Source organism: Chlorocebus sabaeus, chromosome 22 (genome assembly GCF_047675955.1).
Source record: "Chlorocebus sabaeus isolate Y175 chromosome 22, mChlSab1.0.hap1, whole genome shotgun sequence".
Taxonomy (NCBI): domain Eukaryota; kingdom Metazoa; phylum Chordata; class Mammalia; order Primates; family Cercopithecidae; genus Chlorocebus; species Chlorocebus sabaeus.
This window is the reverse complement of record NC_132925.1, coordinates 90,128,246-90,143,120: the sequence shown is the minus strand read 5'-3', so window position 1 is coordinate 90,143,120 and position 14,875 is coordinate 90,128,246. Positions and strand designations below refer to the sequence as shown.

The window sequence follows — 14,875 nt, the reverse complement described above, 5'->3', positions numbered from 1 at the left end:
CCTGAAATTTTGGGGGCACACTCTAATTTTTATTATGACATATGGTGGACATAGTTGGGAGGTTTTTAGGTAGTTACTTGGCAAGGTAAAAAGTAAGAATCCGGCTGGGCGCGGTGGCTCACGCCTGTAATCCCAACACTTTGGGAGGCCGAAGCGGGTGGATTACCTGAGGTCAGGAGTTCAAGACTAGCCTGGCCAACATGGTGAAACACCGTCTCTACTAAAAATACAAAAATGAGCCAGGCGTGGTGGCACACCCCTGTAATCCCAGCAACTCGGGAGGCTGAGACAAGAGAATTGCTTGAGCCTGAGAGGCAGAGGTTGCAGTGAGCTGAGATTGTGCCACTGCACTCCAGCCTGGCCGACAGAGTGAGACTCTGTCTCAAAAAAAAAAAAGTAAGAATCCTGTATGAGTCACTTCCCAGTATATTTTGGAATTTGGGTGGTCCATGAAACCCAAGGGTATGGGGCATTCTGGGAAGCCTAGGAGCTAGAGAAAAAGGGAGAAGGCAGAGTGAACTGCCAGGCAATGTGGACCTTCAGGCAATGCAGAGTATCTAGGGTAGGCACTGTTAGGGAACCTTGACCAGGAAGCCATGCTGCTGGAGGTAGGGCTGGAGAGGACTTACAGGTGCGCTGGTGGCTCCAGAGAACAGCAGGTTGACCGAGGGACATGGAGGGAGCTGGGGACCAGGCCAAGAGCACAGCCCAAAGGGTTTGGCAGAGGGTGGTGCAGGGCGCTAGAGGAAGAGGGTGGGCAGGCAGCTGAGAAGCCTGCCACGTTAGAGAGGACTAGAGCAGGATGCAGAATGACTCAGAGCCTGCCACGATTGGCATACAGTCCACATGTGTCCCTTCCCATGATCCTCTAGGGAGCCTGGCGGGCCCAGGACCCTCTCCACTCCATGCCTCCTGTTCATACTCCACTGATCTCAACCCCTGTCAGCTGCTAGGCCCCAGACCCAGAGCCACAGCTGTATTCTCCTCACCTCAATGTGAAGCAGAGGGTGGCAGGCCCACTGGAGATGTGCAGGGGTTCTCAAAGCAATGTGCTGGGCCAGTACAGGACATTGGCATGAAGGGAACCTGCCCCTACCCTCCTGCTTCCCAGAGCTCTGGGGAAGAGAAAGGCTGTAAAATATCACAGATCTTCCCTCCATGGCAAAGAAAACAAGGCCTATGGGTGGGCAGGGTAGGCCTCCAGGCTGCCTGGTAAATCAGGGCACCAGCAGGATGGAACCCAGCTCCTTCCCCAGCCCAGGCCTGGGTTCTGTCACCCCACACCCCGTCAAGTCACCACACCTTGGGTCTCAGTGCTGCCCACCCTTCCCTCTGTCTCAGGTGTCGGCGTTGCCACCCAACAGCCTGGTCCGCAAGGTGAAGCGGACACTGCCCAGCCCCCCTCCAGAGGAGGCTCACCTTCCCCTGGCTGGCCAGGCCTCCCCACAGCTGTATGCAGCCAGCCTGCTGCAGCGAGGGCTGACGGGGCCCACCGCTGTCCCTGCTACCAAGGCCAGCCTGCTCCGGGAGCTGGACCGGGACCTGCGGCTGGTGGAGCATGAGTCCACCAAGCTGCGCAAGAAGCAGGCGGAGCTGGATGAGGAGGAGAAGGAGATTGACGCCAAGCTCAAGTACCTGGAGCTGGGTATCACACAACGCAAAGAGTCTTTGGCCAAAGACCGGGGTGGCCGTGACTACCCACCCTTGCGTGGTCTTGGTGAGCATCGTGACTACCTGTCGGACAGTGAACTCAACCAGCTGCGGCTCCAGGGCTGCACCACTCCCGCTGGCCAGTACGTGGACTTCCCTGCCACTGCCACTGCTCCTGCCGCCCCCTCTGGTCCCACTGCCTTCCAGCAGGCCCGCTTCCAGCCTCCGACCCCACAGTATTCTGCAGGCAGTGGTGGGCCAACTCAGAATGGATTCCCTGCCCACCAGGCCCCCACCTACCCTGGCCCCAACACGTACCCAGCTCCTGCCTTTCCTCCTGGCACCAGTTACCCAGCTGAGCCTGGCCTGCCAAACCAGCAGGCTTTCCGTCCCACAGGCCACTATGCAGGTCAAACACCCATGCCAACCACACAGAGCACCCTTTTTCCAGTCCCCACTGATAGCCGTGCCCCACTGCAGAAGCCACACCAGACATCGCTAGCTGACTTGGAGCAGAAGGTGCCCACCAACTATGAGGTGATCGCCAGCCCCGTTGTGGCCATGTCTTCAGCCCCATCTGAAACCAGCTACAGTGGCTCAGCAGTGAGCAGCGGCTATGAGCAGGGCAAGGTCCCTGAGGTGCCCCGGGCTGGTGAACGTGGCAGTGCAAGCCAGAGTCCAGCCCCCACCTACCCCTCTGATTCACACTATACCAGTCTGGAGCAGAACGTTCCTCGAAACTACGTAATGATTGATGACATCAGTGAACTGACCAAGGACAGCACCTCTACTGCTCCTGATAGCCAGCGGCTGGAGCCCCTGGGGCCAGGCAGCAGTGGGCGTCCAGGGAAGGAGCTTGGAGAACCAGGTGTCCTTGAGGGGCCTACACTGCCCTGCTGCTATGCCAGAGGAGAAGAGGAATCTGAGGAGGACTCATACGACCCCCGCGGGAAGGGTGGCCACCTCCGGAGCATGGAGAGCAATGGTCGACCAGCCAGTAGCCACTACTATGGTGACAGTGACTACAGGCATGGGGCTCGAGCAGAGAAGTATGGTCCAGGGCCCATGGGGCCCAAGCATCCCTCCAAGAGCCTGGCTCCAGCTGCCATCTCCTCAAAGCGCAGCAAGCACCGGAAGCAGGGCATGGAACAAAAGATCTCCAAGTTCTCACCTATTGAAGAGGCCAAGGACGTGGAGTCGGACCTGGCGTCCTACCCCCCACCTGCAGTCAGCAGCAGCCTGGTCTCTCGGGGCAGGAAGTTCCAGGATGAAATCACCTATGGGCTCAAGAAGAATGTGTATGAGCAGCAGAGATATTATGGGATGTCCACCCGGGACACAGTGGAGGAGGACGACCGCATTTATGGTGGGAGCAGCCGGTCCCGGGCACCTTCTGCATACAGTGGGGAGAAGCTGTCCAGCCACGACTTCAGTGGCCGGGGCAAGGGGTATGAAAGGGAACGGGAGGCTGTGGAGCGACTTCAAAAAGCGGGCCCCAAGCCCTCATCCCTAAGTATGGCCCACAGCCGGGCACGACCCCCCATGCGGAGCCAGGCCTCTGAAGAGGAGAGCCCCGTCAGCCCCTTGGGGAGGCCCCGCCCTGCCGGAGGGCCCCTCCCTCCCGGCGGGGATACCTGCCCACAGTTCTGCTCCAGTCACTCCATGCCTGATGTCCAGGAGCATGTCAAGGACGGACCTCGGGCCCACGCATATAAGCGTGAGGAGGGCTACATCCTGGATGATTCCCACTGCGTGGTTTCCGACAGCGAAGGTAATGGCAGCCAGGGGTGATTTCTGCGGATACTCAGCACCTGGGGGGCCTGCCTGCCTGTGGGGCCCTGGGCCCTGAGATGTCCCAGCAGGGTCTGGTCTGGTGCCTCATCTGCTGGGCCCTGCTGCAGGCAGGCTGCCCTTGCCTGCTCCATCTGTGCCCTGGTCCCTGGTTGCGGGAGGGTGGGCTGGGGGCCTGTTGATCTGCTTGTGGCTGTGGCACCCACTCTCTTGGTTTCTTTGCATGGCTTCAGCTAGGCCTCCCCCTGCGGCCAGCCCGGGGGTTGATGGTATTCTGTTTTTGGTCTCTGAAGCTTATCACCTGGGCCAGGAGGAGACGGACTGGTTTGATAAGCCCCGGGATGCCCGCTCTGACCGGTTCAGGCACCACGGGGGCCATGCAGTTTCCTCCTCCTCCCAGAAGCGAGGCCCTGCCAGGCACAGCTACCATGACTACGATGAACCCCCTGAGGAGGGCCTGTGGCCTCATGATGAGGGTGGCCCAGGCCGCCATGCCTCAGCCAAGGAACACCGGCATCACGGTGACCACGGGCGGCACTCAGGCCGCCACACTGGTGAGGAGCCAGGACGGCGTGCTGCCAAACCACACGCTCGGGACCTGGGTCGCCATGAGGCCCGGCCCCACTCTCAGCCCAGCTCTGCTCCAGCTATGCCGAAGAAGGGTCAGCCTGGGTACCCCAGCTCTGCTGAGTACTCACAGCCATCCCGTGCTCCATCCGCATACCATCATGCCTCTGACAGCAAGAAGGGCTCCCGGCAAGCCCACCCCGGGCCCGCTGCACTGCAGTCAAAAGCAGAACCCCAGGCACAGCCACAGTTGCAAGGTCGGCAGGCAGCTCCAGGACCACAACAGTCACAGTCACCATCATCCAGGCAAATGCCCTCTGGGGCAGCATCGCGCCAGCCACAGCCACAGCAGCAGCAGCAGCAGCAGCAGCAACAGCAAGGTCTTGGGCTGCAGCCCCCACAACAGGCTCCGACGCAGGCTCGGCTGCAGCAACAGAGCCAGCCAACCGCCCGGGGCTCAGCCCCTGCTGCCAGCCAGCCTGCAGGGAAGCCTCAGCCAGGCCCCACCACAGCCACAGGCCCTCAACCAGCAGGACCGGTAAGCAGAGCTCCCATGTATGGGTTGTAACCAGGGCAGATGTTATGAATGAAGCTTGGACATCCCTTTGGTTCCAGGCTGGGCAGGGGCAGAATCTTAGCTATAGGTTCTGTGTTGCAGCCACGGGCAGAACAGACAAATGGCTCTAAAGGGACAGCCAAAGCACCGCAACAGGGGAGGGGTCCTCAGGCCCAGCCAACGCCAGGACCTGGACCTGCAGGTGAGCCTATCCTTTGGCACCCTCGGCTATGGCCCAGAGCACCCAGGCTGTTCTCTCTCTATACCACCTGTGCCCTGGGTGGTATATGCACCTCACACTGCATATCCTCAATAATCCCTGAGAAGGTACCCCACGGGCTGTAGACTGCCCCAGCAGAAAACAAGCCTGGGGTTAGAATAAGCCAATGAGGTCACCAGCACAGGGGCTTTAGGGCCCAAGCAGCTCTGGGCAGAGAAGCTGGAAGGCACTGGTGAGCATAGGGTGGGGACCATGGCTTCTTGCTCCCTCCTTCCTTCCCCTTTCCTCCTCTCCTCTGCCTTTTCTTCCCTTTCTTCTTCTTTGCCTTCCTCAACCTCCTTTTTTCTGCCTCCTCCCACCCCTTGTCTTCCTGTTCTTACCTTCTTCTCCTTATTCCCCTAGCCTCCTTCTCACCTTCCCACCTCATGGGGTACCTGTGTTTGGATTCCCTTGTGGCTACTTGCCCTCTCAGACCCTAAAGAGCCAGGCCATGCATAGCTCATTATGGTGATTTCTTTCCTCCTAGGTGTGAAGGCTGGAGCCAGGCCTGGAGGAACCCCAGGGGCTCCCACCAGCCAGCCAGGTGCCGATGGGGAGAGCGTGTTTTCCAAGATCCTCCCTGGCGGGGCAGCAGAGCAAGCTGGCAAACTGACGGAAGGTATGCACTGCCTGTAACTGGGTCTGTGGTGGGTGGCTGCTGTGGTATAGGCTGGGTCTGTGAGATGATTCCAGACTCAGTCACCCAGGCAGAAGCCAGCCAGAGGGCCCACCTGCTGATGCCCAGTTGTTCTCCAGGCAGTCCCTGCCCCTTGGGCTGAGCTTGGCTTCACTGTGCCAAGTGGGCCTGACTGGGAGGGGTCTGGCCCAATTTCCTGATGGCTATCTCCTCTTTCTATGTCACAGCTGTCTCTGCTTTTGGCAAAAAATTTTCCTCATTCTGGTGACCATGCCCAGCATGGTGAGTACAAGCAGCCTGTACCTTGCCTCTTCTGGGAAAGGCCCGAGGAACTGGGGGTGGGGGTGGGGCTCTAAGTCCCAAGGGGTCTTCTGGGAGGAGTCTGGTCTTCGGCTGGTTCAGTGCCCAGAGCTGCAATGTTCCCTTCTCTGAATGTGGGAGGAGAAGAAGGAGGGACACTGTGCACAGAGCCCCTACCATGGGGCCAACACAGTAGGAGTCCCCATCAAAGGAGGGGCCAAAGCCAGGGCCAATGCCCCCTTGTCTTTCAAACCATCTGCTATCCCCTGCAGGGCTGTCACAGCACTGGGCTGGCACTGGGTTGCAGGTAGGCCTCCAGGGATGCAGCTCCTCTCCAGCCCTCCTCTGTAAATGCTCCACAGGCTCTTGAAGAAATGAAGAGAGGTATCATTGCTGTGGAAAAATCTCTGGAGTCAGAGGTCTGGGCGCAGCTCTGGACTCTGCGTATAACAGTGAGTGTCAGGATTAGGGTGAGATGGGCCAGAGGAGGGGTGAAGGCCCAAGGCCTAGCTGATGACAGCTAGCCAGTTCTGACAAGTGTGAACTGGGAAGAGCCTGGTGGGTTTCCTTCAACTGTCATGGGCCCAGCAGCCCTCCACCCCGCAGAGGCAGGGGCCACAGAGCTGCCTGAGATGTTGCCGGATAAGTCAGGTGGCACCCTTGGAGAAGAGCCCAGCACGGCCAACTGCACCCCACAACTTGAAGTCTATGTGCTGAGCACTGAGTTCAAAGTCATCCTGAAGGACATGGTGGTCTGTGGCACCTGTAGGGGAACATGCTTCTTCCCTGATGTCTGCTGCTGGTGCCTTTGCTCCAGCCACTTGGAAGAGATTAGAGTCCCCAAACCCTGCAGAGCTGCATCTGCAGCTCTGAGAATGAAGTCAAAACACTCCTGGCTTCACAGGCTAAGCTTGTGGCCCACAGGATAGAAGAGTGGAAGGGGTAGAGAGGCAGACAGGAAGGGACATAGAGGAAAGGAAGTCTCAGCCTCAGACTAAGTCAGCTCAGGGAGAGAGCAGAAGGGCCTCAGGATGGGAGCCCTGGCCCTGTCTGGGCTGCAGTGGCCAAGGCAGGATGGGACACCACTTCCTGGAGCCTGCCCTGGCCCTGGCCTTGACCCTGCCTCTGTGGGAGGAGGAGGAAGTGCATCATCCTGGGTGGGAGGAGAATTGCCTGGCTGTTGGTACAGCTCTGTGCACAGCCAGGACCACTGACCACCATCCCATAGCCCTCGGGCCCTCCTCTTCTCCCTCCTTGCCCCTTCAGGATGCTTCTCACAGTGCACAGGCATATATGTGTTATCCATGGCGAGGCCTGGCCGTCAATGAGCAGGTCACTTCAAGGGAGCCCTGGGGCCAGCAGATGCTGGGCCCAGAGCAGCACTGGTTGTGGGAGGGAAGGAGCTAGGTGTGATGCCTCACAGGCTACCTCTCTCTGGAAAAGCAGTGGGGCTCTGGAAAGGCCCAGGCATCCATCCATTTATTCAACAAATGTTTGTCAAGCCCCAGGTATGTGCCAGGCACTCTTCCAGGCTCTGGGGATATGGCAGAGAACAAAACCAAGTCCCTGCCCTCTGAAGCTGACAATCCATTGAAGAAGATAGAGAATAAATAAGTTTAAAAATAAAATTCAATTAAAAAGGTACTTTCTGAAAGGGATAAGTGTTAGCAAGGGATAAGCAAGGCAGAGCTATGGAAGCAGTGGGGTCTGCTCTAGTCAAAGTGCAGATATGTGAAGATATGTGAGGGAAGCTTGAGGGAGGAGGACGGCTGCTGTGGGATGAAAAAAGGGGAGGGAACAGCACTGATGGATGGTCGGATGCTGGGATGGCACGGGGGGGCACAAGGGACAGGGAAAAGGCCAGCACAGCCTGGGCCACAGTACAGTGGAGAGGTGCAAGGGGGTGGCAGCCAGCTGAGATGGGTTGTACAGGCCAAGTAAGGAGCCTGGAATTTATTCTAATTACAGTAGCCATAATGCAGTCCTCAGCGTTCTTCCTGCCTTCACCCTCCCACAGCGGGCTTCCTGCAGCTTTCCACTCAGCCGATGTTTCCTTGGAGTTGCCCTGGAACAGATGTGAAATCACAAGTGGTGCTAAGAGGAGGGGAAGGAGGGACAGCCCATGGCCTGGATTCATGGCAGTACCTACCTTGGGTTTGGGGCCAGGGTATGGTTCCTGAACAGGGAAAGGAAGCACAGACACAGCTTTGTTCTGCGTCCTGCCACATGGTGTGGGTGGGCCACTGAGACCACTCACCTTATAGTTAAAGAAATCTCCCTCAAATTCTAGCATTCGGCTAATGATTGGGTCAAGTGGACAGTGCTGCCGTGAGTATCCCTCTCCTGAAGTTCTTTATGACAATTTCAGAGATGGGCTTGGAGAGGTTTGCCATTTCAAACCAAATCCCATCTCCATCACTCTTAAGGCAAAAAAAAAAAAGGAACTTTTGTTACATTAAAAGAAGTGTCCCTTCCTGGCTGACCTGATTCTTCTTTCTTGCTGTCCTCTCTGTGACCTCCAACCTGCCCAAGCACCCATTTCCCCAAGCCTAAGTGGCATGGCACCTCATGGGTGAGGAGGTGGCCACTGGCACAGGCAGATGGCTGAGAGAAATGTGAGGGTGAGAAGCAGCTATCTACAGTTCTTGACAGAATCCTTTCTTTTCTTCTTTCCTTCCTCCCTCCCTCCTTTTCTCTTTCAAGCATCTACAATCTGGCACACCCTTGGCCCAAAGACTCACCAGGTGGGACATGGCAGGCAGGCCTCAGTTGAGGACGTGATGTTTTCTCACAGCAGCTGCCTGGGTGAAGCATCTACTGGACAAGTTGGACCATTGGCCGGGGGACCTTTAATTGTCTTTCCAGAGATGCTGCTCTCTGCAGGGCACCACCTTCAAGGCACAGCTCTCGTTGGGAGGGAGGACCCTCTCTAGAAACCCTGCCACCACGTTGTCTTGCCGTACTTCCCACAGCCGCCTTTTTGCGGCTTGGCCGGCCAGGCTTCCAATGCGTTATACACAGAGTTTGGGCACACACTGCCCTCCCTCCGAGATGCCAGAAGTTTTTCCACAGCCTTGGAGCGGGGCTTTGACTGAGGGCTGGGGCCCCCCAGCTCCGTTTCCTTCACATTCCAGCTGGCCCGGATCCCTCTGTGGCACAGGGCCCTGCCCCTGTCACCTGCCCTCTGGGTGACATCGGAGCAGACCTCCATGTGGCCAGCATGGGGTTGGGAGAACTTTACAAACATTAGGACCTAACACTGTCTCATCGCTGAAATAAGAGGCCATAGCACCGAAAAGCAGCATGGGCGCCGGCTGAGGCTTCTCCCAGCCCGTGGGTGGCAGCGTGCTAGCACACTGCCACCATTTCAAAGCCATCCCCCTAGCCATCGTGAGCATCCCAGCGGCACCACCATTGTCTCAACCAGCCGGCTCCTCATCCGTACACCTGGGGATTTCTTTTGATTTCAAGAACAGCCTTAATCATTCCAGTTTGATTTACGTGTATACCTCATAAACATTTTTCTTTTGTTTCTCTCTTCCCCTTTCTCTCTTCTCTTGGCTCACTCCCTTGCCTCTCCCCCTCCAACACCACCTTGTGACTGATGGTTCGGTTTCCTCTCTGCTCTGCCCCTGCTCAGCACAGGGAGAATGCTGACTTAGAAGCAATAGGGGGCAGCAGGCCACCAAGAGCACAACCCCAGGGCGAGGTCTAGGGAGGCCCCCCAGCCTGCCTCTGTTTACTGTGCAATTCCAGTCCTTCTTAAGCCATCACCAGTGGGTGTACTCAGAGCAGAGGGGCCAGGACTTCTGCCAGCCAAGGGAAAGGCCCAGAGCCCTGTACGGGGGAATGTGGCACTCTCTATCCATCTGGTGGACTGGGCGGCATTCCTCCCCAAGGCCCTTCCCTTGGGGGCCTCCTTTCATCTGGGGCACAGCCACAAGTCTCATCTCTAACGTTCTATGCAATGAAATATAAACCCTCAATGACAACTGTTAATATTTAATAAATTCCATGTTATGTATAAGGAGTTAATTGCAAACACGCAATTGAGAAACTGGATAGATAAGCTCATATCACCCCCACCCCCCTACCCACCCCTGCTCCCATTGTGTGTGTGAAATTCTCAGTCTGTGGCATGTTTGACCTGTGGCAGGACTCGCTGCTGCCAGGTGAGTCACCGCCTGTCCCGCAGTGGAGCATGCACAGCTCGCAGCCTCTTTGCACGATTTCATCCATTTTAAATGCTCGACCCTCTTGCTTGGAGTTCTTTTTGCCTCAGAACCTCTCCTTCAGGAGCACTTCTAGTTGACTTCTGCACAAGCTAGTGAGGACCTGCCAGAATTGTTGCCTGAGCGTGCCAGGCTGCAGGGCAGGCAGTACAAGGCCCCCACATACCCTGCAGTTTTCTCTGTCCAGGATAGCAGGTAAAAAGGAGTCCCCAGAGCAGACTCAATGGTAGGAGCCTGCACAGGATGTGTGTGTATGGACATTCTGAAGGTTTGCTGTAGGATTTCTGTCTGTCTGTCATTTTTCCCTTCCTACCCCAACCCTGAGCCAGAGGCATCTGACAGCCCTTTCCCAGAGGGCACTACACAAGGGCAGAGCTGGGCAGCATCCATGGCCAGAGAGGCAGAGGCAAGAGTAGAGCCAGGCTGTGCCTGAGGGACCCCAGCTCTAGATTGCACCTGTTTCATGCCTCTCCTCTGTGGCTAGGAGGCTCAAAGGACTGTAAGGCAGGAGATCTGGGCTGGAGCTAGGGGGTCAAAGGATGCTCAGGAAGAGCTGGGCCTTTGGCACTTGTGGTGAGAACAGTTGACAATGGTCATCTGCAACTGTTCATATAAACAATGGCTTCAAGCTAAGTTTCTTGTGAAGTTTCTCAATAGCAAATCTTACAGAAGGTCCTGTGTGACCCTCTCTGCATCTGTCCCCAAGATCTATGCTCCCTGCCCACCCCCTTCTCCAAAGCCCAAGCGTCCCGCTGCTCATCAGCTTTTTTTTACCACTGAGCCAGGAGTGTGACAGGCAGTAGCTGCCTGGCCCTTCAAGGCCTGACCTTCATCCAGAGTGCTCTGGTTTGCACGATGCATTTCTCAGGGGTCCGCATTTCTCATGCTTTTCTATAAGGTCTACACATCCCTTCAGAGAGGGCTCCTCACTCACCTCTGGTAGCTATGGATGGGACAGGAAGCTGCCAACCTTTGTGTTGGACTTAACAACCTTGCCTTTCTGGAACTTGACCTCACCCAACCCATGGAATACCTGCCTCATCCCAGAGATCAGGTATGGACTGAATGCAGCCATCTGAGCAAGGGCTGAGGGAAGCCATCATCTAACACCTCTGGCCACCCAGGACCAGGTCTGTGTGGGGATGTGCCTTGGAGACCAAGGCAATAGTCCTTTCCATTACAGGCCAGGGGATGGGACAAGAAGCAGGGAACAGGCAGGGAAATGTTAGGAGGTCAGCCTCCAGCAGGCCCAGTCTCAACGCTCTAAAGTACTGACTTTTCAGCAAATTTCCTTACTGGCAAAGCCCTCTGAGTTGGAAATTCTGACATCTGCCACTCCTCATCCCTCACTGTACCCACAGGATACATCATCGCCCCTCTGTGAAGGTGGCTGGAGCAGGCCTCTGGTCCATGGACTGTCCTTCCTGGCCCTTGCATGGATGCAGTTGTGACTCTGGGGACAATGCAGCCAGAAGCTGAGGGACCAGCATTCGGTGCCTTGGAAAGTAGAGAGCAACAGACACATCTCCAAATGGGCAAGGAGTCTCTAGCATGCAGCCCAGGCCTTCTCCATACCCCTCTCCCCAGCATCATGAGCAAGGGCATTGCCTCCTCTCTCTGCCCACTTCAGGGCCCAGTGCACTCACTTCACAGTGACAGATCTCCCCCTACCATCATCCTTTTAGTCCTTGGGCAGAGCATGTGGTCTCAGGGCCCACAGTGAAAGAACAGCAGTGGTGGCAACTATGCCTTGTCTTCTGGAGCCTGTAGGGAGTTTTCCAGGCAGGTCCTTTGCCATGACAGCATGGTCTGGCCCTGTTGGCCCCTCCCCTCTCCTGTTACCCACCCCCGTGCTGTAAATACTTGTCATCATGGACTCCAACAGGGTCAGAGGGACAGGCCTAATCAACTGAAACTCCTCGGAGATGCCATCTCTGTCTCCCTGGGTGCCAGCAGCCCTGCTGCCATGTGCACTGGGGTGGCACTGGAGAGCCATGGAAGTTGTGAGATATTGTGTGTATATGCACATGACGTGTGTGTGTGTGTGTGTGTGTGTGTGTGTGTGTGTATGTTTCTGCCTCATTCAGTTTCCGGGGTGAAATCAGCTCCTTTTCTCCAAATGCACTACCCTGGAGAGTGGTGGCCACTCAATACCTTTTCCTCTAGCTTTCATGTCTTGTTTTTGCTTTCCCCTTCCTCCTCCCTCTCTCCCTTTCTTTCCTTCTCTCCTTTATTTGAGGGGGGAAGAGTGCTGTACAAAGTCAAACAAACAAGTTTACAGTTGTAAGTGCAATGACCCGAGTCCTCCACATGACCTTGTGAATTGTGTGCTGTCCTCCTGTGCTCTGTGAGAACTCGTGGTACTTCAGTGTCCCTCCCCCTGTATTGTGACAAGGTAATTCTGTGGTATCAGAATAAAAGGACTTGACATAAACAATCTACAGACTGTTTCTGGAATGCTTTCTCAAGTGGGAAGGCTTAGCTGAAGGAGCAAATCCCCAAATTTGCGACAATCCTGTCCATGGTTAAAGGGAAAAGGATGGACAAAGTTGCAGAAGTGCTGGCACAGCACGGGGCTGAGTCCACACCAAGCCATCCAAAGACAATGGGCCCTCCACAAAGGTGCCCAAGGGGAGGTCCCAAGCTTGGACCTGGAGCAGGCAGTCAGTGCCCAGGCTGTTAAGGGACAGCACCTCCATGGCCTTTAGGTGTGTTGGCTGCACACACAGCTTTCTGTGTGTTCCTGTGGTTCCACAGAGGCAGTGAACAAATGCTGCCCCCTGGTGCTGCCAACAAGCCCTACACTTCTCTGCCTTTCTCTGATTTTTCCGACCCCCAAACTCTTGCTGGCTGCCAGACCTTAGGCCTTCCTCAGATGGTCAGGAGTACCTCCTTACCAAAGTCACCCAGAGTTGTTAAGTTTTTTTTTTTTTTTTTTTTTTAACACAGATAAACAAGAATCCCAGCTCCACCTCTGGCCCTCTCCCCAGAGTTAACATCTTGATGCATGTCCTTCTTTCCTGTTTGTTGTTCCAGTCTTCATTTTAAACAGAAGCCAGAAGGTGCAATATATCCTGTTTTCTAGCCAGAAGGTGCAATATATCCTGTTTTCTAGCTTTCTGTTTGTTTCCACATGTTTATTTCAGGTACTTAAATGTTCGTCTTCCAGTGCTCAACCTCCAGAGAGATACATGAGTTCGTAGCCAGTCTACCACACACAACCTGAGGAACAGGTGCTATGTTCCCAGTGTTCCTATCATAAACAATGCTTGATGAACAGCCTAGTTTCCAATCTTTCCACCCAAACTGGTGGCTGGGGCCACTCGTTCTACTCCTGTTTCTGGCCTTGATACAGGCCTGTACATACTCACAAATGCAGTGGCGTCAGAAAGTTGGTACTCTTTTTTTTTTTTCCTTGAGACAGAGTTTCACTCTTGTTGCCCAGGCTAGAGTGCAATGGCACAATCTCGGCTCACTGCAACCTCCACCTCCCAGGTTCAAGAGATTCTCCTGCCTCAGCCTCCCAAGTAGCTGGGATCACAGGCGCATGCCACCACACTCCACTAATTTTTGTATTTTTAGTAGAGACAGGGTTTCACCGTGTTGGCCAGGCTGGTCTTGAACTCCTTGGCCTCAGGTGATCCACGCGCCTCGGCCCCCCAAAGTGCTGGAATTATAGGCGTGAGCCACCGCGCCCGGCCGGAACTTTTTTTTTTTTTTGGAGACAGAGTCTCACTCTGTCACCCAGGCTGGAGTGCAGTGGCACGATTCTCGGCTCACTGCAAGCTCCGCCTCCTAGGTTCACGCCATTCTCCTGCCTCAGGCTCCCAAGTAGCTGGGACTACAGGCGCCTGCCACCACACCCAGCTAATTTTTTGTATTTTTAGTAGAGACGGGGTTTCACCATGTTAGCCAGGATGATTTCGATCTCCTGACCTCGTGATCCGCCCGCCTTGGCCTTCCAAAGTGCTGGGATTACAGGCGTGAGCCAGCGCGCCCGGCCGGCCAGGACTCTTTTTTTTTTTAACTAGTAATCTTAAGTAATGATGCGGCTGATGGGAAAGGGGAAGCTGCAGGCCAGACAGGTGGACTCTCAATCACAAGCACACCATGGAGCAGGGAGCCAGGGCCCTGAATGTGGAAGACCAGCCAGACTCAGGTATATGGAGGGGACATCCTTACTGTCCAGCCTCTCCTGATCTCTGGTGGCACCTTAGCCCAGCCAATCCTGTGCCACGTGCACAGGAAGCCTGCCTGCCTAGGTTCTTTCCACAGGAAGCTCCCTGGACCTTGGTGGAGTCTGAGCCCACCAGGGTCCCCACACCCAAGAGCTCAGGTTGAGGCCTGGGGAGAAGGGGAAGGAACCTACTGGCTCACAGTCCCCAACAAGGAGCCACTGAGAAGGGTGGGAAAAGGCTGCGGGGATAGATAGCTCTTGCGGCAGGCCTGGTGACTGATAAGCCCAGGCAGCACCCTGAGAGTTGGCACTCGCCCCTCTGCCCCGCACCCCAGGGCTTTGCTTTGCGCCCTCCGCCCGGACTCTGGCCTTTCTCTTCTTCGTCTGCCTGGGAGTCCCTCCAGGGCAGGGCCTGGCACTGTCTAGTGAATGTCGGCTCGTAGTGGACCCGAAGGAACCCTACAGTCAGCCCCAGAGCCGCGGGAGATCCACGATGCGGCTGGCTCCCCCCTCCCCGCCCTCACCCTCACGGGCTCCCGGCTCCTCATTCCTCGCGGGGCTCCACTCTGGACCCGCCCGCCTCGCCCTTCATCCTCAGAGACTCATTGGTCCCATTCCCCTCAGGCCTCGCCCTTCAGGTGCTCGGGCCATGCCCGTCCGACCGCGCTGCTTCCGCCTCGTAGCCCCGTCTCACCCGCTTCTCTCG

At 56.1% G+C, this 14,875-nt stretch overlaps 1 protein-coding gene across 1 annotated transcript in view; it reads left to right on the top strand.

Moving 5' to 3' along the window:
• Window positions 1-12,431, top strand: part of BSN (bassoon presynaptic cytomatrix protein) — a 114,584-nt gene extending 102,153 nt beyond the window's left edge. Inside the window, exons 6-12 of the mRNA XM_073010172.1 lie at window positions 1,342-3,421; window positions 3,735-4,546; window positions 4,667-4,766; window positions 5,311-5,442; window positions 5,688-5,742; window positions 6,123-6,212; window positions 11,354-12,431. Coding sequence (XP_072866273.1) covers window positions 1,342-3,421; window positions 3,735-4,546; window positions 4,667-4,766; window positions 5,311-5,442; window positions 5,688-5,728 — 3,165 coding nt within the window. The 3' untranslated portion in view covers window positions 5,729-5,742; window positions 6,123-6,212; window positions 11,354-12,431. The remainder of the gene's footprint in view (window positions 1-1,341; window positions 3,422-3,734; window positions 4,547-4,666; window positions 4,767-5,310; window positions 5,443-5,687; window positions 5,743-6,122; window positions 6,213-11,353) is intronic.
• The last annotated feature ends 2,444 nt before the right edge of the window (window positions 12,432-14,875 follow it).